The 24,290-nt window shown below is 36.9% G+C and overlaps 1 protein-coding gene and 1 pseudogene across 7 annotated transcripts in view; one reads left to right on the forward strand and one right to left on the reverse strand.

Moving 5' to 3' along the window:
• The window catches only part of WAPL (WAPL cohesin release factor), a 77,456-nt gene extending 62,221 nt beyond the window's left edge, over positions 1-15,235 (forward strand). For all 7 annotated transcript variants that reach the window (XM_086381171.1, XM_086381175.1, XM_086381170.1 and 4 more), the window contains 10 exons: positions 639-750; positions 1,101-1,198; positions 1,874-1,950; positions 4,495-4,670; positions 4,986-5,101; positions 5,320-5,484; positions 7,838-8,045; positions 8,812-8,900; positions 12,296-12,391; positions 12,902-15,235. In XM_086381171.1, coding sequence (XP_086237297.1) covers positions 639-750; positions 1,101-1,198; positions 1,874-1,950; positions 4,495-4,670; positions 4,986-5,101; positions 5,320-5,484; positions 7,838-8,045; positions 8,812-8,900; positions 12,296-12,391; positions 12,902-12,967 — 1,203 coding nt within the window. In that variant the 3' untranslated portion in view covers positions 12,968-15,235. The remainder of the gene's footprint in view (positions 1-638; positions 751-1,100; positions 1,199-1,873; positions 1,951-4,494; positions 4,671-4,985; positions 5,102-5,319; positions 5,485-7,837; positions 8,046-8,811; positions 8,901-12,295; positions 12,392-12,901) is intronic.
• LOC147342787 (U6 spliceosomal RNA) lies at positions 7,214-7,303 on the reverse strand (annotated as a pseudogene).
• Positions 15,236-24,290: the final 9,055 nt, after the last annotated feature.

The following is a 24,290-nucleotide window of genomic DNA, read 5'->3' on the forward strand; positions in this document are numbered from 1 at the left end:
AAAAAAAAACAAAGTAATTTTGTTCGGAATAGATAAGAAAATATATAGAACAGTAAGTAAAAGACAAGCTACTTTACATGAATATAAAGGGAAGAATATTTGACAGGGGACTTACACTAAAAGAATTACAGGTAACTGATAAATATGTGAAAATAAGCTCATTTGCTATAGTTAGAAAACATAAAGCAAAGCAGTAAGATACCAGTTTTTACCAACAGATAAAAATTTTGACACACCCACACCTTGTTTCTGGAGTATTTCTTCTTACAACCTTTGTGGTAAATTAATCCAGTGTATTGATCTACAGTTAAATATACCCTTTGATTCGCCCTTGAGCCTATATGACGGTACCAGTATACATTTTATCGAACTAGCAAGTGATAGACTAAATAATGGATTTTCTCTGAAAACAAGCCAATGGATAAAAACACTTCTTTAGCTTAAGACTGTTCTGATACCAGTTTTAAACTAGTTTTACTTTTTTTTTAGTTTTACTTTTAAAAAGCATTTACTATATTAAAAAAATACTGTGGGCTGGTAGCATGCAATTTCCTTTTTTAAAAAAGCAATCTCTAGAAGTATTGCCTCGGAATTACTACTTAGAGTCAATATTCATTAATGGTGCTTCTGATTTTCAGACTGGGCATTTAGCTATGGAGACTTTACTGTCCCTTACTTCTAAACGAGCAGGAGACTGGTTTAAAGAAGAACTACGGCTTTTGGGTGGTCTGGATCATATTGTAGATAAAGGTATGATATATTACACATACAACATTTTTTTATTTAAAACCTGAATATTCTGTTCATATATTTCAAAGAATAATTGCATCAGTTTGAAAAGATGTCTTCCTTTTAGTAGCATCTTCAAAATCTTTTAACTTTTAAAGAAAAGGCCATTAATAGTTTGATATTGGAAAGTTAATTATTATAAATTAGAGTCTCATACATTTCAGCATCTCACTGTATAAAACTTAGAATAAGTGTTCAGAGAGGTTCCAACACATTGATAGCATGTATACAGATGACTTTTAATGTTAGTAAAGGGGGTAAGTATTGAAGTGATGAGACATGTTTATCTATGTCCATTTCCTTTCTCCTAGTGAAAGAATGTGTGGATCATTTAAGTAAAGATGAGGATGAAGAGAAACTAGTAGCCTCATTATGGGGAGCAGAGAGATGTTTACGAGTTTTAGAAAGCGTAAGTATGGACAGCTATTTGAAGAAAATGATCTAATCTTAAATGTGCTCTGTGTGTGAGACTGTCATAATTTATATATCTCTAGAGTTTCACTTTTGTTAATCCAAATTCAGATTGTAATGCAGTCTGTCTGTTTTTTGACTTTTATGAATGACTTAGTTCAATGTAGATTAGAATTTATGCTGCCAGTGAATTTCAGGATGCATAGACTATGTTGACCAGATTGGATTAGCTGAGTACTTCATGAAACATCTATGGGAAAATAATCTAGTGTGAATGAAAAGTTCTTGGCACAGATGAAATTCACATTGTTCCTTTTTTCTTCTGGAGTGTCAAGTACATTAAATAAACATCTAATTTTTTAAAGTCTAAATGAATCTACTTAAGAACTTTAAAATATTAGTTTATTAAGTCAGTGACAGCACTTTTCTGACATTTAAAATGCTTGGTAGTTTATTACAATGAATGTATAGTACAGAATATATTAATGGTGAGGAAGCAGTTATAACAGTCGTGTTTTGATTTTGTAATAAAGCAGTAGCTCTGTTATTTTAAATTTAGAACATGTGGGTTGTTACTCCCTTTAGACGACAAGGACTAATTCTTCCTCATCTTTATGTCTTTTAGAGTGCTTTGTGTTGTGTGTGAACAAAATTTCAAAATTTTCCCTTTTAGGTAACAGTGCATAATCCAGAGAATCAAAGCTACTTGATTGCCTATAAAGATTCACAACTCATTGTTTCGTCAGCTAAGTAAGTTTTTCTGAAATGTCATGCTGTTTATTTAAAGCATTTGGATTGACTCTAAAGGAAGTGCCATTGTCAGCTTTCTCCATAAAGTACTTCTGTCTGTCAAGTTTTGTGAACAAAAAGCAGTGCAATAAGGTACAAAAGTTAGGAGTACAGATTCTGAAGCCAGAATGACTTGAGTTTGGATCTTGAGAACATCAGCCCTATAATAGCTCTGAACTTACAGGTTCTTAGAGAAGGGGGGTAATAATTGTGTCTACCTACCCAAGGTTGTTGCAGTAAAAGAATTAGTATATATGTTAATATATTTTAAGTTATATATGATACATATTTTAAATAATACTTTAATTCTAAAAAAGATTTTAAAATATCATTTGTATATTGTATATAATATAGATTATGTACTATATATAAGGAGTTAATATACATACGTAAAGCCTAAAACAATGCTTGGCATATAGTAGTAAGCATTAGTCCTTATTTTTATTGTAAATGAATTTTACTAGCTGCTTTCTGCTGTTTGTTTATATCTGTTTTCCCAGATCTATATGTAGCTTCCTTCATTTCACACTCTGCCAGCTTTCTTGACACTGGGCTAATGATATCACCTCAGTGTGTATAAAGTTTCCAAGTATGTCTCCAGTCTTGGTACTAGCTTATTAACAGCAGCTTCTTACTAATAAGTCTGTTTAGTTGTTGCTATCTCTGCCCTGGTACTCTGGCCTCTAGCCTGTCTAATGTTACACCACAGTGGGTTAACCTTCCTCAGATTTTTGTTATGTAAAAATAATCCCAAACTCCCAAATCTGTGTGATTTCTTATCTTTGGATGTATGTCTAAAGTCCTTAGTATCAAAGGCCCACTACAGCCCGACTCAAGTTTATCTGTTTTTTAACTTCTTGTTTTGGAGAATTTCAAACAGAGATAAGAGTAGACAATAATATGATAAGCCCCATTGTACATGCAGCTTGAATGTGATCATCAAACATTGGCCAGTCATGTTACCATGTATATATAACCTTATCCATTCCACCCTCTATGTTATTTTGGAGCAGATTACAGATTTCATATAGTTTCATCCATAAATACTTGAGTATATAATCTGTAAAAGAAGACTCTTTTAAAAATATAACCATAATAGCATTTTCATCTCTTAAAAATTAGTAATTGCTTAATATTATAAGTCCAGTCAGTATTCAGTTTTCCCATAATCCCAAATTTCTAATAGTCTCTAGTTCCCAGTATTCTTATTTTTAGTCCGTAGGTTTTCCCTCCATCCTGTATTTGTGAATTCTGTGTCATACTTAATATCCTTAAGGTATGTGTTCTAGTTGTTCTGTTACTGTTTTACTGTCTCACCAAAGAGTATTTGTGCAAGTTAAATTTGTATCTTATTTTTAAGATGTCTCCTATATACTTAATGACTCCTGACACATGCCTTCTAAAACAACGTTAGGAACCTTTGTAGTTAGGAACTTGTGTCAGTAGACATTAGAATTGGATGTTTGTAGAAGACCACTCCTCAGACTTTCTGAAGCTTTCAGTAGAACGCAGATAAATGCAAGGATAGTATATTGAATAATTAAACAATTACTGTCTCTTCTCACCTCCCAACAGATTTATTTCAGTGCTACTTAGGCAGTTAACAGTAACAGCATGGTAATCTTGGCGAACATCCCCAAACATCTGAACACATTGTTTTAAGTTAGACATGAATACCTTCCTAATTAGAGAGTGTTTTTTAAGAAGCAGCTAGAGGGGAATTAGACATAGTAGTTTTAAGGGTTTTGCATGGTATATAATACATGAAGAATCAACTCACAGTTCGTGGATTTCATCATTATCTCGTAGATATTAAGTTAATGGACTCAGTGATTTAAACAGAGTCTCAGAAATACTAGAACCACTTAAAGATTACATTTCCTTGTTACTTTGGGTAGTATCTTGTGAATCCTTAGATGTAGCTGATACCCTTGCATGACTGCCAGGAGACAAACATGTCAGTTAAATGACCTCATGTTTTTAAAAATGTTCTAATGTTTATGAAGTATTTAGTATCTGTTTATACAAGGTTATTATGCAATATTAATATAAGTAATATTCTCTGCCTGCTGAGAGTTTACATTCTAAAGGACAAACATCTAAATGAAATTCAGAAGTGTTCAGTGTTGGCTTTTAATGGGTTTTACCTTGGGTGAGGTGGGGTAGTAGGTTTGTTATGTTGGAGAGATTGTGAAAATTGGGGACAGCTGTTGGTAGTATAAACTTTTGCATCGTTTATAATTTTCACTTTGCTTAGAAAAATTTATATTATCATTTTCCCAAAATAAAATTTAGCACCTAGTTTGATATCAGACATGTTTGATACATGATTAAAGAGTTCACATAACATCTGGAGTAGAAAAAGATTAATTTGGCAGCCTTTATGACAGATTTAAAGCATTAAGGAAAAAAAATAAATAAATAAAGCATTAAGGTCCAAGTCAGTAGTTCTTAATATAACTATTTTTGTTGAGCATAATAGTCTGTATTTTGTCTTCTCTTAAGGGCATTACAACATTGTGAAGAGCTGATTAAGCAGTATAACCGTGCTGAGAACAGTATATGCTTACCTGACAGTAAGCCTCTGCCTCAGCAGAATGTAACTAACCACGTGGGCAAAGCAGTGGAGGACTGCATGAGGGCCATCATTGGGGTGCTGCTCAACTTAACTAATGATAATGGTAAGTCATATTTCCTGCATATCTTCTCATTGATAGATTATACAATATTACATGTAAAAATAAGTTAATTCCCTTGTTTCTTCTCTCAATGTAATGGTTTTTAAATTGCTGTCATGTAACTCACTTATTCATGTATAGATTTAACTGCTTTTAAGAGCTGTTATTTTTAGAACCTGCTTTGTGGCTTAGAAATATTACAGTCAACAATATATTTTAATAAAGAAATAACTATTTTTTAAGCTATATGTTTTTAACCTTTAATATCTGTGTTAATAGTTTGCCATAATTTCATCCTTTCCCCATTCCCCACTTCAGAATGGGGCAGCACCAAAACAGGAGAGCAGGATGGCTTGATTGGCACAGCCATGAATTGTGTGCTTCAGGTTCCAAAGTACCTACCTCAGGAGCAGAGATTTGATATTCGAGTGCTGGTGAGTTTGAGGGACTTGTTTCATAAATGCGTACTTGATCTAGTAAGATGATGCAAACAACATCTTTGTTTGCGAAGATCATCATTTTATATACTGGTTTTTAACCATGTAGATGGTAGAGCACTGGCTAGCTTTCTGGCTGCCTGTGAGAGACGTATATTGTGTTCATTTGCTTTTAATCCTCACCTGTGGTAACATGCATGTTTTCATTTTTGTAGGGTTTAGGTCTACTGATAAATCTAGTGGAATATAGTGCTCGAAATCGGCACTGTCTTGTCAACATGGAAACATCATGTTCTTTTGATTCTTCCTTCTGTAGTGGAGAAGGAGATGATAGTTTAAGGATAGCTGGACAAGTTCATGCAGTTCAGGCTTTAGTGCAGGTAAGCAACAACTTAAAACCATAACCCTTTGTTTGTTGCATCTGTCCAAATTCTTGATCACTTGCATCTTCTCTCTCCCTTCAGCCTCCTCTCTCTGTCTCTGATATTTTTACCAGTTGAGTGAGAGGTTAGAATGTGTACCATTACTTCATTTACTCTGCTGTTTTCAGCTATGACAGTCACTCATTAGATACTGTTAGCAAAAAGCAGAAATAAGGCCCATTTGTTTATGAATCAAAGATAGATTATTAACAACAAATTAGGAATTAACTTCTAGCCCATCTGGCTCAAGTCTTCGAGCATTTACTGGTCTGATCTGTGCCCAGGACTGTGTGCATTTGAATACTGGGACATACTTTTCAAAGTATGTATGTCTTTGGAGTAATTTCCTAACTTAGAAATTGTTAGAATATGTACTAATATGTTAAAACTGATGTCCCCAACTCACCCCACCCCAAACACTCCCTTTCCTCTCATTTATACTTCCTCCCACAACTATATGTGAGGTTTTGGGGTTTTTTTTTGACAATGCTGGCATTACAGTTTTTATCTTTTCGCAAGCTACTTTTGTCATTTCCTTAAGTGACAGTAATAATGAACCATCCTTTTCATTTTTTTCTGAGGTCTTTGCTAACCTTTAATCCTTTTGGTCTTTTTGAAACTAGAAGTGCTTGAACTGTGTTTTCAGGAAATAATCTGCAACTAGATGCCTGTCATTCTCTTTTCAAACATTTTGATCTCAAGACTTCTTTATACTCTTAACAGTTATGGGGACTCCAAAGAGCTTTGTTTACGTGTGTTTTATCTGTTGGTATTTACTAAATTAGAAGTCAAAACTGAAAAAACTATAAAATATAGGCACACATTCTATTAGCCATTGAAACAGTAGCATAATTACATAGCGTGTAGATTCAGGAAAACTCCACCATACAGTCATGAAAGAATGAAAGAAGTCAGTTGACCTTTTAATATTCTTATGAATGCAGTTTTGACGTCACGTACTCCCTGAAAGGATCTTGGGTTCCTCTTGAACCTAATTTTAAGAAATACTGCTTTATATACAAGTTACATTTTACTTTCTTAAGGGTATTAAAGGTTACATACCATTCTTCTGTATATTTCAGCAAGTTTTTGAGATCTACTTGGCATTTAGTTTTCTGGTAGCTGTCATCAGTAATTTAGGGTTTCTCCAGATCATATTAGCAAATATATGAAATGCTTTCTGTACATTCAACATTGTGCCAGCACAGGGAAATAAGTGAAGGCAAGAGTTTTTTTAGTATGTTCCCTTTTTAGACTTTTTTGGTGTATACTTCCATTGACAATTGTACTTGCATTTTTTTTTTTATTGAAGTGTAGTTGATTTACAGTGTTAATTTCTGCTGCACAGCAAAGTGACTCAGTTACATATGCATTCTTTTTCATATTCTTTTCCCTTATGGCTTATCCCATCAGTCAATATAGTTCCCTGTGCTATGGAGTAGGACCTTGTGTCCATCCATTCTGATGTAGTAGTTGACATCTGTTAACCCCAAACTCCTAGTCCTCCCCTCTCCCGTCCCCCTCCCTGTGGGCAGCTAGTCTGTTGTATCCGCGAGTCTGTTTATGCTTTGTAGGTAGGTTCATCTGTGTCATGTTTTAGATTTCACATATAAATGACATCTTATGGTGTTTGTCTTTCTCTTTGTGACTGACTTCATTTAGTGCGATAATCTCTGGTTGTAAAAAAAAAAATACGGAACACTTCATGAATTTGGTTTCATCTTTGCGCAGGGACCATGCTAATATTCTCTATTATATGTGTTGCTGAAGCAAGCACTATACTTTTATTGTTAATATAGCAGTTGAGATTTAGTTCTCAGTCTTTCTCTGAGAACTTGTTTTCTACTTTCTTTGGTTTTTCTTTCTTTAAATTTCTTTTAAAGAAGCCATTTTTTCCCCCCAATATTATGAAACTTTATTCAGTGTCCTCTCTTCCTTCCAGTTAATTTATCCAGGCTGCTTGGATTTAAAGAATTTTTAACTGTTTTAACTTTTAATTTGTATTTTTTTGCTTGAACTTCCTGCCTGTTATTATCCAAATTAAAGGAAAGTGTTGAGATTTTCATTCTTAAAAATAGAATGCATACATCATTGGTAGATAATTTACTTAATTGAATCCCAGCAGCATTTATAGTTTTATTTTTGTCTTTCAGTTGGATGTAGAGCTAGGGCTTTTATGATACTTAGCCTTTTTACCAGACAGTATGCTTCTTAGGGGTAGTGATGTTTAAAAGCAAATAGAGCCTTATATTTGGGTACATTGATGTTGGTAGGTGATCCCTTTTTAATGATCTTCAAAAATGTTTATCAGCTGTTCCTTGAGCGAGAGCGAGCAGCACAGTTGGCAGAAAGTAAAACAGATGAACTGATCAAAGATGCTCCCACCACTCAGCATGACAAGAGTGGGGAGTGGCAGGAGACGAGTGGGGAGATACAGTGGGTGTCAACTGAGAAGGCTGATGGTGCAGAAGAGAAAAATAAGAAGGAGGAGGACGATGAAGAACTTGACCTCAATAAAGGTATATTTAATTTGACTGGTTTATTTTTTAAAAGATGTGTTTTTTTTCCCCCTGTGAAACTTTTTTTTAATTCATGTTGTCATAATCTTGCTATTTTATGGCCTCTCTAGTTCAGTGCACACAAGCTTTGCTCTTTCATAGCAGTTCTACTCCTAGCAGTGAGAATGGTATATGTGCATTGTTGGAAAGATCTGCTTTTCCTCCCTGGGCCTTTCTTTACTCATCTGTAAAGAGAAGCAGCCAAATAATATGATACCTAAGGGTTTTTACAGTTTTGATATTTTGCCCACATTTTAAATTGGGTTGTCTTTTGTTGTTATTGAGTAAGAATTTTTAGAGCCTCGATTCTTAACAAGTACCTGGTTTGGAGATAAATTCTATGAGTTGTCTTCTTGATGGTGAAGCTTTAAATTTGATAAAGCCTAACTTACGTATTTTTTATATTGTCTTTTGTGGTCCTAGTGTTGTATCTAAGAAACCATGTCCTAACCCAAGGTCACAAATATTTAGTCCTGTGTTTTCTTCTAAGGGTTTTATGGTTTTAGCTTTTATATTAAGGTCCCTCTACCATTTGTGAATTGTCTTTTTTTTTTTAATTTGGTTAATTTGTGTGGGTATTACATCTTCCTAGCACCATTATCAGTGTTTAGCAGTTTTGAAGGAAAGATGGCACAGTTGCTGGTTCCCTAGGTGCCTTTGTTTGTTGTGGTTTTTGGTTTCTATATATGCACATGCACACTATTAGTCTTCTGTTTAATACTTCCAGCCCTTCAGCATGCTGGCAAGCACATGGAGGATTGCATTGTGGCCTCATACACAGCACTGCTTCTTGGGTGTCTCTGCCAGGAGAGTCCAGTAAGTAAGAGTTCTGTGTTTGTTGTTTTATGTTATCGTAAAAGAATTTCATTGCAGCCACTTCACATCGTTACTTAATTATCTTGTTACTTTATTTTTCCTTCCTGTTAAAAACTTTTAAATATTTGGTGAACTTTAGAAAGGTACATTTCAAAGTAAGAGTATATTGGTTTTGATGAGAAAGTTTCAGATTGATAGATAGAGGAATCAATTCACATGTCTTTGGTTGAAGCAAAAGAGCATCATGTAAGACCTGTGCTCAGCTGGCTTAAGGTGGAAAAGTTTAGCCTCAGTGATATCAAGGACTTGTAATTTCTACTTTTAAACTCTGCTGTCCTCTGTGTGTTGTCTCTTGCTAGCTTTCTTCATGGACCTGTGCTGACTATGTGTCTCACCTAGTTAAATAATGCCCAGCAGAAGAATGTGGCCTCTTTGTTTCTCTTTGTTAAAAGAGCAATGGTTTCTTTTTCTTTTCCCTAGGACTTTTCCACACCCAATGCAAAAAGTAGACTTCCTTTACCTTGGCCAACATTGGCTCACATGCTTTTGTTTGATCTACTCATTGGCCGGGAAAATGGAATTACTGTGTGAGATTTAGATCATGATTTAACTATGAAAAATCATGGCTATCCCTGGTGGCTCAGAGGGTAAAGCGTCTGCCTGCAATGCAGGAGACCGGGGTTCGATCCCTGGGTTGGGAAGATCCCCTGGAGAAGGAAATGGCAACCCACTCCAGTATCCTTGCCTGGAGAATCCCATGGACAGAGGAGCCTGGTGGGCTACAGTCCATGGGGTCGCAAAGAGTCGGACACGACTGAGCAACTTCACCTTCACCTGAGATACTATGGGTGAAGCCTTTAATATGAGGTGGGTTTTTTTCCCTTACAAACAAGGGTGTATGGGTTGCAAGAAAGAATGGAGATCTGTTGTATAGTGGGATGGCTAGTTTCTCTTTTCTTAAGACTAGAGGGCTAGAAGAAAAGAACATAATCATGATATGAAGGGCTTCTACCAACCCACCCACATTTCCTCATTTTTGCCATCGAGTTTTCTGCCTTGTCCTTTTTGTTCTTCCTGTGTACCTTATTTGTCTTAAGTCCAGTGTGTTTTTCTGGATCTTTCTTGTTCATTTATTCCATATTGTAGAAAGGCTCTGAGCTAAGTGCACACTGGCCCACTTCGTTGTTGGCCCTTACTGGCACAGCTGCTTTCAGGATCAAGACCAGAGTTCTTACCATGGTGCTACAGGCCCTGCAAATTTTATTTCCTTTCCTGGACTCTCTTCAAGCTCAGCCCTTGTCCTTATTTCCTTAAAATTCAGAGATTTTAAGGGCAAATGGGAAAGCACATACCAAGCAAAAAGGAGGAGGAAAGCACACCCCCCCCAACCCCAAATAAAGAGTGGGTATGCTTGCTATTTAAATATTTTTACATATTTTGCATACACCCTGGTTTCAGTTATGTTCTTAAATAATGAATCTTAAAATTGAGTTTTTTTCAGATGTGAATTATTTCTCGTGTCTAAAGAGAGGTTAGGTTGTAGACAATATTGTTAATTCATAGAGCCCAGGATGTCTTTCTTACCTTAGGGATCATTATGATTAACCCTAAAAAGCTAGCTGATTCCACAAAATCTAAAAGTAATTGGTTTGCCCAGTGTTTAAGTGGAGCAAAGACAAGAAAGCAGGTGGTTATATGCAGTAAGGGCTATTTTAAGGTAAAGTGCAGCATGCTTAGGAAGCCCAGGAGACTCTGGTGTTATTTTCCATTACCCAGTATATATCTGGTGCATTTTAATGGTCAGTCTTCTCTGTGGTCTTTCTGTTCTTGCTGCTTTCGACTCTCCATTCCTGAAATCCTGCATACCACCACCATAGCTAACTTCCTTAAGAGCACATCTGATCATGTTAACTCTCTTCAGTCTCACTCTCGCCAGTCTTTCTTGACTATCATTTAGGAAATGATAGCTTTGTTTACTGCTATAAGACTCCAAACTTAAATGCTTCTCCAGTATTTTATTTTATTGAAGTATAGTTGATCCAGTATTAAAATCTGTCATACCCCTTGGTTATGTTTGTAAATTTCTGATATAGGCCATGCCGTTTCACACCTTTTCTTACCTCCTGTACACTACCATTTATTGCACACTGTTTTAAAATAAACGCTCTGACTCTCCTTCCCATGCCTTGGCTACTTATTGTGTTGTACTCAGTAATTTGTTGATAGAAAAGGATTTGATTTGGGTTGTTGAGAAGCTTTCACTTGAAACCTAGGATCTAATTATTTATTCTGAATGAGAGGAGTACACTTTTCTATTGAGCCATCTTCACAGTCAACATCCTATTCTTCCCACCACTGTGCGGTCATGTCCCTTTCCTTGCGGTTGGTTAAAAATGTTTTTAAATCCAGCATTCCTTCACCTCTGCAGTTAGTTACCATAGCTGTTGCCCTTGCGATATATTCTTCAATATATTCTCAGTGTATTTTTAAAATACAAGTATTAAAGATTGTAAAATATCTCAGGATTTTAGCTGCAGGGTTTTACTGAGTAGCTGTAAAAGTGGGAGAGAGGGGATTGGTTGCAAATTTCCTAAGAGGGTAATATGTACTCTTCCACGTCTTCATCAACAAATATGAAATCAAAAGCATCCCTCTTCCCATCTTTTTTTTTCTTCTTGTATGTGCTTTTTATTATAGGTGAGCCTCCTAAGAAGAGCTTTTTCCTTTTATTCTTTATGAATCTTTAAAGCATTTTAAATACATAATGAAATAAAACATTTTAAGCAGGCCATGTATTTTTCTTACAATAAACTGCTTTATATACAGTTTGGCTGCTTCTTGCTAATAGGGGAGGGAAACATCCTAATCTTCTGTCCTAACATTGCCTACATTTTTTTTTCCATAGATGATACTAGATTTCCTTTGGAAAGATACAGTTAATTCCTAGCCTACTTGAAGAATTTTCCTTGATCTTTTTCTTCATATTCCTAATCAGCTTTTTGCATACATTCTCAGTCTGCATTTCCTTGCTCTTCTTATCCCTGCCTGTCCTGGCCCCCCCCCCCCCCCAACTCCCACCCCCCAACAGTGCATTGTTATTTCAGGTATTTTTCTGTGCATTTACAAAGGTAAATATGCACATAAATGTTTCTTTGTAGTCTTTGGCAGCTTTATCTTTTTCCTTTCTTTCTGAGGATGGGATAGGGTGGGGTAGGGAATGGACTCACAGGCTTACAAAAGTTAGAGTGTGGAAAAGGAAATTGCATATTAACCAAGGAGTTTAAGGACCTTGTAGAAGTTTGAAATAGGATGTGTGCCAAAACCAACTACACAGAACAAGGTTCACACTCATGTTCCTGCCACCTGACCAGTGTTCCTTTGATTTGTTTCCTTAGATCAATGTGACCACTGTGCGGGAGTATCTGCCAGAAGGGGACTTTTCAATAATGACAGAGATGCTCAAAAAATTCCTGAGCTTCATGAATCTTACCGTAAGTAACTTCTATTGCAGCTTCTGTGGTTTTACATATGATACATTAATGACAGTAGAAATACAGGACTTCTCTGGCAGTCCAGTGGTTAAGACGGCACCTTCATTGTAGGGTGTGCAAGTTCAATCCCTGGTCAGGGAACTAAGATCCCACATGATTTGCAACCAAAAAACCAAAACCTAAACAATACTGTAATTAAAAAAAAAAAAATCAATACTTTTTAAGAAATGATGGTAGAAATACAAGTATTATGGCCATCATGAATAGAAGCAAAAAAATGATTTTCTTTTAATAATTGTGGTTTCTTTAAGGTAACTGAATTATTAGGGCCAAATATACTGATAGTGTATTATGAAAGCCATAGTTTGCTCTCACCTTGTTTTGATTCATAATGTTTGGTTTACTAAAGCTAAATAGTTTAAGCTCTGATTCAGTGCTTTGGAAAATTAACTGTGGCTTCCTCTCCACTCCCACCCCACTCGCCCCCACCTCCACCCCTCCCCTTTGCAGTGTGCTGTTGGAACCACGGGCCAGAAGTCCATCTCTAGAGTGATTGAGTACTTGGAACACTGCTAGCTGCTTGACCTTTGCTTCAGGTGCTCGGTAATGCTGGAGCTATACTTAGACAAAGAAAAGTCACGGAAGAAGTCCTTGAAGATAAACCAAGAACATTCATCAGTATCATTCATATTTGGATTTTTAAGGCCACCTGATTTCTTCTTCGTCATGCATTCTGCATTTGCTAAATGACAGTTACTACATCAATCTGCAACTATCAAAAATGAGGGAAAAGGTTCAGGCTGTTAACAGTTCCACGCAGTATTTAAACACACTTTGGCAGAATTGATACTCTCCCCTTGTTCTCTTGCTTTATTCTGGGCAAGTTTAAGGGGAAAACTTGTGCTGCTGTTAGTGCAACTGCTGTGTATGTTGAGCCACTGTTGTCATGCCAGCCAGGTGCAAAGGCAGCTTAGCTACTGAGGTATTGAATGTTCTGAGGACATTCTAGACAACAGCTTAGTTCCTTTTTCAGGCTCATTTGCTTTTGCTTTTTTGTTGAATGATTCCAATCGTAAATAAAGCTTTTAATAATTTTGTGAATTTTTTTTGTTGTTGTTCCCTGAACTACTGTCTATATTTAAAATTAGATGGAATCCAAAGACACAAGGGATTAGTATATTTTTTTATTCTTGATTTGGTTTGGGTTGTTGAAGTATTTTTCACCTTTGAGACCATGACCATACTCATTATCATACCATAGTAAGTCATAGCTATAGATGCAAGAAAACAAATAACAGTTTGAGGGAATATAAGATGATGTGCCCTGTTAAAGGATGAAGCAACATAGACAAACCCAGGGTAGTTTACCCTTAAAGTTAGGGGAGACTCTTGAAACATGATTAAGTTTTGAGGGAGAACTCTCTAGATATATTTTCTAATGTTCAATACAGTAAATATAAGGAAGCTAAAACACCAATGTGGAATTCACATTCCCAGATACCATGTATATTCTTCTATAGGAGTGACAGGATCAAATGCATAAACGCAAAGCCTTAAATTGTTGGTTTAGAGAAGACCCTTTTCTTCATCCAGATTCTTAGTTCATAGAACAGTGTGTGGTTTGGAGCACACAGTAACATATTTTATATATTTAATTTTACAACATTGCAAATTTTTATTGTATTAATTATTGTTCAGACCACTGGTTATACATTTTTTCTTTTACTGATTGGGCCTGAATACAGGCTTTCCAGAGATTTTCATTTAATACTTTAAAATACCTTTCAGGTAGTTATATCATGTTTCTTCATTGGATTTGTAAAACTTGAAGCCATAAAAATATTAGTTTGGTGTGTATTGGGGAAAATAGCTAAAAGTCTAATTTTTACCCACTTAGACTTGGTTATTTCCTTGTATAAAGTGACAAATCGGGGCTCTTGGATCAGTGCCAGCTGTAATGTTTTTAATGCAGTGGCTGCCTTTTATTGTCTTCCTATTTTTGATAATGCAGATTGTTGGGAAATCTATAAGGAAGTAACTGATTTCAGTCAAATTGTTTTCTTCTTCCTCCTCCCCCCGAGCCCCCCACCCGTCACCTTTTAAGAGCATAGTATGCCAGTGTAACTTGAGAAAAGATTGAGGTTGTATTTGCCCTGAGTATACAAGCTAGCTTAGCAAACTATTTTAAATGCTTATTGGTAAATGATATCCATAAAATTGAATTAGTTAAATTATTTTAAAATACATTGATATTTATTAATCATTGGATTTAGGAAAAGGAGGAGATTTTTAGTAAAACTGACTTGTGGCTGAATGGTAAGGGATATTATAAGACATTTGGATAAGAACAATCAGGGCGAACTACATTTTTCTGTTACACTGGTAATCATTTGAGAATTGATTTACCTCAGTGTTTAACAGTTTTTTGTTTTGTTTTGTTTTTTAAATAATAACTAATTGTCAAGCACTGATAGAGATGCAGATTTTGGTGGGGAGTGGTGGGGGAGAAATCACCTCACCAAACGCAGTGCATTTGTGTGTTTTTAACCCTCAGAGAACTCTGCATTTTAGGGTACTTGAGGCTGACTTGCAAATTAACTAAAGTTTTAAAGTAACCTTTTTTTCCATTGTAAATATTTCTGTAAATACTACCAATTGGAAACTAGAAGGTAGAGTACTTTTCTGAATCCAATCCTATTTTTATTTTATACAGTATTTCTCAGCTGTGATCTTTGGAGCAAAAGCCAACGGCAGGAAAAAAATAGTTTGTACCAGTTTCATGAAGTATGTCTTTGGGTTTTTGTAAATAATTTTAACTCAAATAAAATTGCTACTTTCAATACACATGTTGTCTTTAACATAAATCTATTGAACTTTTTTGGAGGAGGAAGACTCGCAAACGATACAGCTGACTAATGGGAAACACAGTGTGTCACTCCAGTGAATTTCACACTTTGAAAATGCACATAAAAATTTAGCCAGTTTTTGTTAAACACTATGTATATCCCTGTGTTTTTAATAATACTCATCTAAATGTAGTGTCAGCTTGGCAGCTCACGAACGGGGGATGGTGGTTTTCTGGTTGAGTACTTGTGCCCTTGTTATGTTTATTAAGCTGCTTTAGTCCTTCTGCACCTCTGAATATGACCTTTGCATTTGAGTTCTGAGAACTGCTTCTTAGTTTTTCAGTTTCTTCAGTTGTCAGCCTTTGAGTTTCCTGTATTTATTCAAGTGGGTTCCTCAACCTCTACTGAATGCTTTTAACTATAAACCTGGATGAAACGATCTGTCCTGGGAGCTTCTGTCTGCTTTTCCCTCTCATACACATAGAGGCAAGTATATAACCGTGTTTTAAGAGTGCAGGCTAAGGAGATAAATCTTAAATCACATGCATAAATTTTGAATATTACTGCTGATGTTTATGGACTTTGAGCAAATTCCTGAACTTTTTTTCTGTTTATTCAACAAGAAATAGGGGATACTACTGGGTTGGCCAAAAAGTTTGTTCCGGTTTTTATGGGTTTTTTGCCAACCCAGTACTTAACCTCAGTGCCATGAAGATCAAGATGGTACACGTAGAGTATTCGCAGTGTTTCAGACAGGGCTTGGTAAATTGTAGCTTTTATCAAACAATTTTCACTCCATCAGGAAATTAAAATACAAAGAACAGAGGAAAATAGTGTGATAATTTTAAACACTGGAGATAATACCTTGTCATATCACTGAGGGCATTGGGTTTGAATTACCTTAACAGCAAATCTCTAATTAATATCTTGGTAGTAACTAATAATGCAGGGGGAAAACAAGTGATCATTAAAAAGTTGCAAACAAGTTTTTATATACTAGAAAGGACTAGAAGAGGTTTGCACAGTTCACTGTCGGTTAATGATCTCATACAGGATGCATAGATAAGTAATTTGATATAGAAAGTCTTTAAACTGAAGAAAAAATTGAATACAGTTGAATGTTTTGATCAAACCTCTGTTTTCTTTGCTTATATGTCTGCAGTTTGAATACTCCAAAGGTCATGCACTGGCTTAAGGAACAAAAATGGAAAACCATACCTGTATATCACCTAGATTAAAGGGACCTTTTTGCTATCCAGAGTTGTATAACAGAGGGTATGGTAAATAGAACGTCAACTACAAATTGGCACTTGCCATGTGTCTCTACAAGGACTAAGTCATGTGCTGTTGGAGCTGCTGATTTTCAACACCCACTAAAAGTTGAGGGTGCACAGAAATGAGGTGCTCTATGCTAGTGTGAGGGGTATGGGGGGCACTGGCAGAACAGGTCTTCAGATACTTCAGGAGCTGATTTTATTAGCCCAGTAGTATCTCCTCATATGGAGAAAAGCACTAAAATCCTTCACAGTGGTAACTGTTCATCTTGACTAGCAGAAAGCTTCATGAGACTAGCAGAAACCTGGGAAAATGTGTGCCTGACTGCATGTACTCATCCTTCACCAAAATCACATATATACGGTCCTTTCCCCACTCAACCTCTGGAGCAGTTTTTCAGAGCTATCTGAGGTGCTGCCTAAGTCCACAATACCTTACTCGCTTACAATAGCAAACATTTTTAAGGAGACAAAATGACCTAAAGTTCACATGGCACTGCAAAGGACCTAAAGGAGCAAGAATCCTGAAGAAGGGTGTACACGAGGGACAAGAGGAGCCTAGCCAGTTACAGTCCATGGGGTCACAGAGGCAGTGAGCGACTTTGACATACACTTCTGAACTTGAGGTTTTGCTACAAAACTAAAAACCATGTGATACTAGCATTAGGGCAAATAGATGAGTACAACAGAGTCTAGAAACAGATGCACATACAATACATCACCAAATTATTTTTGGCAGAGGCACCAAAGCGATTTTTAATGTGGAAGTACTTTTTAACAAATCGTTCTGAAACAATTAGATAACCATTTTTAAAAAACCTTGACCCTACCTCTTACCAAACACAAAAATTCCAGATGATCATAGATCTAAGTGTAAAGGCTGAAACTACAAAGCTTTTAAAAGCATCAAAGAACATCATTTGGGGAGTGGCAATTTTTTTGACAAGATGCAGAAATCAATGAAAACTGATTAAATTCAAGAAATGCATGTTCATATGAAGATACATCATAAGAAAGTGAAAAAGCATTCTGACTGGGAGAAAATGCTCACAAATCATTTGCTTGACAAAGGACTTTATCCAGAATATAAAACTTATAACTCAATAAAGAACAGCTCAGTTTTTAAATGGACTTGAATAGGTCCTTCACAAAGGATGATACATGAGTACTAATAAACACATTTAAAAAGCACTCCGCATCACTAGTGATCATGGAAGTGCACTTTTAAATTACAGATACTACCTATTCAGCAAAACAGCCAAAATTTAACCAATAACACTAAATGTTGCAGAAATGAGCAATTGGAACTTTGTCAATGTTGCTGGTGAGAATGTAAAATCGTAACACCACTTTGGAACAAAGTTTTGGGAGTTGCTTGTAAAAGGTACATTTCTCTTTCAACTCAGCATTTGCTTTTTGTGCAGGAAAAAGCCTTCAACAGATGGTTGTGAAACAATTTTCACAACAAATTTGTGAAAAAATGTTCATAGCCATGTTATTAATAGTAGCCAAACACTGGAAACACAAATGTTTGTCCATCAGCAGGCAATGGATAAACTGTATTTATTTATGCACCAGAATTTAGCAATAAAGGGGAATGACCTACTAATTCAATCAGAAATGTGGATAAATCTCATTTTTAATGCTAAGTGGAAGAAGCCAAATAAGCTTACATATAGCATGAATCAACTGACACAAATTTATAGGACTGGCAAAAGAAAACTAAGGTGAAACATTGACAACAGTTCACTTAGAAGACAATAACAAAAATGAAAAAGTCCTTATGTTTAGAAAATTAAAAGCTAACCTGACAACTTATGGGTTAGAGAAGTTACGGTGGAAAATGTTTAAAAATTAGGACTAACAACAAAAGCCTTAAGATGTATCAAAACCATACTAAGGATAAATGTTTGACTTTAAATGTTAGTATATGAAAAACAATGGCTGAAAATTCTAAAAGACAAGTCTCCATTTTAAAGATAAAACAAGAGCAATACAATAAACCTTTGATAAGGAGAAACAAGGTAATAGAAAAAAACCTTTAAAATTAGCCCAAAATAGACTTTGAAAAGGGGAATTAACTTTGGGGACACTGACCAAGAAGGAAAAATACATATATAAAATTAACTATAAAAATACAAAAGTACAGAGATAGAAATTTAAAAGACATTAATTGAATACTCTGAATAGATACGTTAATGAATTTGATAATGTAAATGAAATTATCAAATTAGAAAAATGAATAAAAATGGAAAGCAAAGAAGCTTTATAACTTCTAAAAAAACGTTTAAAATTCCATAACATATATAACACAAAAGTTCATGATTTTGAAAGTTCTTTCTACTAAGTTTTCAAGAAGTCTTAATTTTACACAGATTCTTCTGGAGCACTGAAAAAGAGGGAAGACCCCTATAAATACCTGATGAAGTACATATAACATTGGTAACAAGACAAGGACAACAAGGAAAAAAAATTGCAGGATTACCCCATTGAAAACCACTGACAGTAAATTCCTTTAAAACATGTAAGTAAATTGAATCCAGGAAAATATATGTATGTCAATATATGTATTGAACCCAGGGCTCCTGCATTTCAGGTGGAGTCCTTACCATCTGAGCCATCAGGGAAACCCCATCACGCTTAAGAATGCATAGACAGAAAAACTCCAGAAGGCTACTAATCAAACACATAACAGTGATTTTTCTGTGGGAAGATGAGATGAAGGGAGATGTCAAGGTGAGTTTTGTTTAATCGGTATTCATTTGGGTTTTATTAAAAATAACATTCATTTCATATAAATTAAAAAAATAGATTTGAAAGGCCAGAAAAATCCAATGAACAGACACAAAGCTGGTATTTTTGCCAATGCTTCCTAGTTGCTGTCTGCAGAGGATGCTGAGAGACTTAATGGTGATCTGGATGGCATCATCAACTCAGTGGACATGAATCTGAGCAAAATCTGGGAGATAGTGATGGACAGGGAAGGCCAGCATGCTACAGTCCATGGGGTCACAAAGAGTTGGACATGACTGAGCAACCAAACAACAAATACTACCTGATGACTAATTTGAAACCTGATGATTTTTTTAGTTGTTCAGTCATGTTTGACTCTTTGCAACCCCATGGACTGTAGCCTGCCAGGCTTCTCTGTCCACGGAATTCTCCAGGCAGGAATTCTTATAAAATATGAAAGATCAGAATTTTTACTGGGACAATTTTTCTCATAACCACTGCAAGGAATTTCTGACATGCAAAACTTGAGCTCTGAAATGAGGATGAGTTGCAACAAAGGGTTTATCTTCCAGTAAAACTGAGCATTTGGGACTTCCTTGGCAGTCCAGTGGTTAAAATTCCATGCTTCCAATGCAGGGGGTGCAGGTTTGATACCTGGTCAGGGAACTAAGATCCTACATGCCTCGAGGAATAGGCCAAAACAATTTTTTTAAACTGAGCTTTTCATTCCACTAGCTACAAAACTGTAAAAGCCCAAAGTTTGTATGGTGGTTTGGGGGAGAATGATTGCAATATGAAATTAATGTTGGCACAAATCCTGAGGTATGTGAACCTTGTGTTTTATTTGGAGAGTTTTCCTGTGACTGTTATGGTCCAAAGTAGTAGTAGGTGCTTTCCCATGTCTCTTCTCTTATAGAATCTCTCCAACATTCTGGAAAGGTGAGTGGTATCTGTATTTCATTGAGAAATAAATTGAGGCTCTGGGAGGTTAAGTTGGTTACCAGAGGTCCCACAAGGGGCAGAATCAGGATTCAAACCCACATCTGCCTGACCCCAAAGGAAAGCACCTACCCAGTTCCACCTGGGATGACCTCTTGTTTCTATTCCCTGCAAGTGTCTCTGCATCTTTCTGTTTCATGGGTTTCCTCATTCAGACTGAGTTTATTGAGAGCACGAAGCTTGAATGCTCAAGGTCCTGATAAAACTAGCTTAAAATAACTATATCTCAACCAATTTCTAAAATAATTCTGATTTCTTAGAGCAAAGAAGAAACCATTTAAAGTTCTAAGGAAGACAGTAATTTGAAGCAGTAGGACTCTAGGAGGGACACAGTTAAGAAAAAAAATTAGGCTGCTGGATATCTCATTAGTTTGAATGTACTGAGGAGCAATTTACATTTCAGTTGGCAACTTGGGATAAGTTAGAGATAGGTATTTAGAAAACCAAGCAAATTGTTAGCTTGGTTGCCAAAGTTCTTGTGCAGGAACTTGATTAAAGAATTGAAATCAAAGCATATTATATACAACTCATCTGGGAATAATATTTACATAATAGTTATTATGAATATTGAATACTGAATATTGATTTCACCAAAACTTGTGATAATAGGTAGGTTGGAAGGATAAGTGTGGGGTGGGGTCCATAGGAGAGGAAATCCCAGTCTTCCAGGGTGGCCAGTTGATGGAAAAAATCAGAAATCACTGTACAAGCATATTGTTTAGAAATAAGGAGGTAACGGGCAGAAGCAACAGCTGAAAGAACAGGAAGTGGGTGCTTCTGGGGAACTGGTGGGGTGTGTTGGAGGAGAGCCAAAGGAACTGCTGTATTTCACTGTCAGCTTTTCCATTGTAAAACTTCTGACTTTAAGGTACGTACATATATTACTTTGATAGAGATAAAACTTCAATTATAAAGTGAGTGGTAGCTGCCACTGTCTGCAGGGTGTAACCCACATCCTGAGTTGAACCTTTAGATCATGGAACAGTTTCTGAAGTACTTGAGCATGAATTCCTACATGATTAGCCATGTGGAGCATCAAATAATTTTTAGTGACTAAACTGAAACAAAAATAAGTATCTGGGGTTTCAGTGCTGAGGTTATTAGTACTCGCCATACAGTACATCATGGAAAATAACACAAATCGAATATTACTTAAGCACATACTGCTATTTCAACTTTCCTGTTTTCTGTTGCTGTCATTCAAGATGAAAATGTAAGCACAGCTTTCAAATAAAGAACTCACCTATACTGAACACTCACTGTATCTGTGCCAGACCCTGAATAAACCACTTCCTGCCTTTAACCTTTGGATCGCTGAACAGTTTCTGAAATGGTAAGCATGAATGACTGCACAAGCTACCGCGACCAGCCAGAAATAGCTTAAGTGGGCTCGTATTAAATACAGCATTTACTTGTAGGGTTTTAGGAGTAAGTGACTGGGGAAAATCATAGAAGAGAAATGAAAATGGAATAAAGCAAACCATCTTTTTAAAGCACCTGTTAATTTTCCACGGACTACCTCATCTTGCCTCTCCAACCTAGGATGGCGTTTTGAGTGAGGTTTTAATGTAAACTGCTAACCTTTTCTCGGCATCTAGGCTGTGCCTGGCACAGTGTCCAGTGTTTAGATTCTTCCACAAGAGTTCTGGGGTTCTGGGGTCCTAAATCTATCCTTGAAGACTTTACAAAGTATGAACAAGCTGATTTGTAACTAAATTTTAAGGCAGTGTGAAGGTGAAAAGCTATTGGAGGCTGTCAGCCTTGCTTGGAAGTTAATGAGTTATTTGTGATGTATTTAACAGTATGTCGCCCTCTTCTATGCATCAAGTTAATATATAATGATGTTTCCATCAAATCTTCTATGTGGTCAAATGACCCACCAGTGCTGGACCACAAGAGTGTACAGCCTCATGTAGGAGAAGAATGAACGATTCTTTTGGAAGAGGCAGTGCCAGGTGGGGACAGCCTACTGGGAATGGTTGCGTGACAGTGATAAAAGTGGCTGGGCACAGCCAGCTGTCTACAGACCTGTGCTGCTCCAGCAGTCCCAGTAGAAGCCGATCGGCTATTGTGTTATCTACAAGGTGCTCTGTATGGTGCTAGGGGCTTTATGCACTGCCTCATTAATCATCACACTAGGAGGAACTGCAGCCTGGAGAAGGCCAGGATCACAGTTAGCAGATAATGACTAAGTCAGTACTGTAACCCAATTCTCTAAGCCTGTCCTGTATCAGCGATGCTCCCTGAGTCTGCAAACTCTGAAGGGCAGTTATGCCCTGCTTGAGCTCCATGGATGTTTTCTGAAATTATCTACTGGTTTAGAAGGCTGATTGATGTATTTTATCTGCAGCCTTTCACATTTATTTCTGTTTTGCTCCATCTGCATTTTTTATGGTACTTTGGTTTTTTGAAGATGTAGCTGGAGTGAGATATACAGGAAAAAGCTAGGTGTAGCGGGTACCAGTTTCAAGAGAGAGGACTGACTTAATTGTCCAGATATGGGTTTACCCCCAGATAAAGTTTTCTTTTGTAAAAGAAATAAAAAATCTTAATCTCCCAATTATGGAATGGATGATACCTCTGTGTATTTCCTTAAGCAAGTTTTCTTAGACACACAGAGGATACCTCATACTGGTGCAAAGCCCAAGGCTGTGGTTTAACATGTTTCTATGTTTGTTTTAGGGACAGTGGCAGCCATTATCTGAAACTTTCACAAGAGCTCAATGGGAAAGGAAATGATGTGTTAAAGTAATGCCTGCAGGCATGTTAAGAAGAGGGAAGCCCTTATTTGAGCTGCCCCAGGTGATACCGGGCTTCTCTTACAGCTCAGTCGGTAAAGAATCTGCCTTCAACGCAGGACACCCCAGTTCGATTCCTGGATTGGGAAGATCAGCTGGAGAAGGGATAGGCTCCCCACTCCAGTATTCTTGGGCTTCCCTTGTGGCTCAGATGGTAAAGAATCCGCCCGCAATGCAGGAGACCTGGGTTCGATCCCTGGGTTGGGAAGATCCCCTGGAGAAGGGAAAGGCTACCCACTCCAGTATTCTGGCCTGGAGAATTCTATGGAGTGTATAGTCCATGGGGTCGCAAAGAGTTGGACATGACTGAGTGACTTTCACTCATAGATGATACTGGTAACATGGAGAAGAAGCCATGCCTACTGAGCCCTGCTCAAATTTCTGACCCACAGAATTATAACTGACAAAGGACTGTTGTTTTAAGCTACTGAGTTTTAGTATACTTTGTTACACAGCTATAGCTGACTGAGACAGAACTTAGGAAGAGCCTAAGTTGCAAAGATTCATAGGCCAAGGTTGAATCCAAGCAACCTAAACTCAAGAGACGTAAAAGATCCACAGAGAAGAGGGTGAAACGGTGAAGGAATGAGGCAAATACAGAGAGAACAAACTAGGGTAGGATGAAGCTAGTTCTGCTGCTGAGGGATGAATAAGATGGCCTGACCCTTAGAGAACTTCCTACTGCGTCTGCCCATGGCAGAAGTTCAGAAAGTATTTGTTGAATAAACAAGTGAATTCATGAGGCAGTCAGCTTTCCTGTTCTACTTATCTCTATCCATCAGAAAAATACATTCCTCTCAGCTGGTTGAGAGGAATGTTCAGCTGGTTTCTTGTTTATCTATGAGCCATACTGTGTCCCTAATAATACTCAATTTATTTGCTGTGTTTGCTCACTGCGATTCAAGAAGCTTTCCTCAGCCAAAATGTCAAGGGTTCCAGAATTATACAGCGCATTCTGGGGAGGAGAAACTGGGTTTAAAGGGGACATGAAGAATTTTTTAAAATTGTTATCACCTACATATGGTAAATACCGGAGAAGGCAATGGCACCCCACTCCAGTACTCTTGCCTGGAAAATCCCAGGGACGGGGAAGCCTGGAGGGCTGCAGTCCATGGGGTCGCTGAGGGTTGGACACGACTGAGTGACTTCACTTTCACTTTTCACTTTCATGCATTGGAGAAGGAAATGGCAACCCACTCCAGTGTTCTTGCCTGGTGAATCCCAGGGACGGGGAAGTCTGGTGGACTGC

The sequence above is a fragment of the Bos grunniens genome, chromosome 28 (assembly GCF_055505025.1).
Source record: "Bos grunniens cultivar Pamir isolate PY7600 chromosome 28, Bosgru_T2T1.0, whole genome shotgun sequence".
Classification (NCBI taxonomy): domain Eukaryota; kingdom Metazoa; phylum Chordata; class Mammalia; order Artiodactyla; family Bovidae; genus Bos; species Bos grunniens.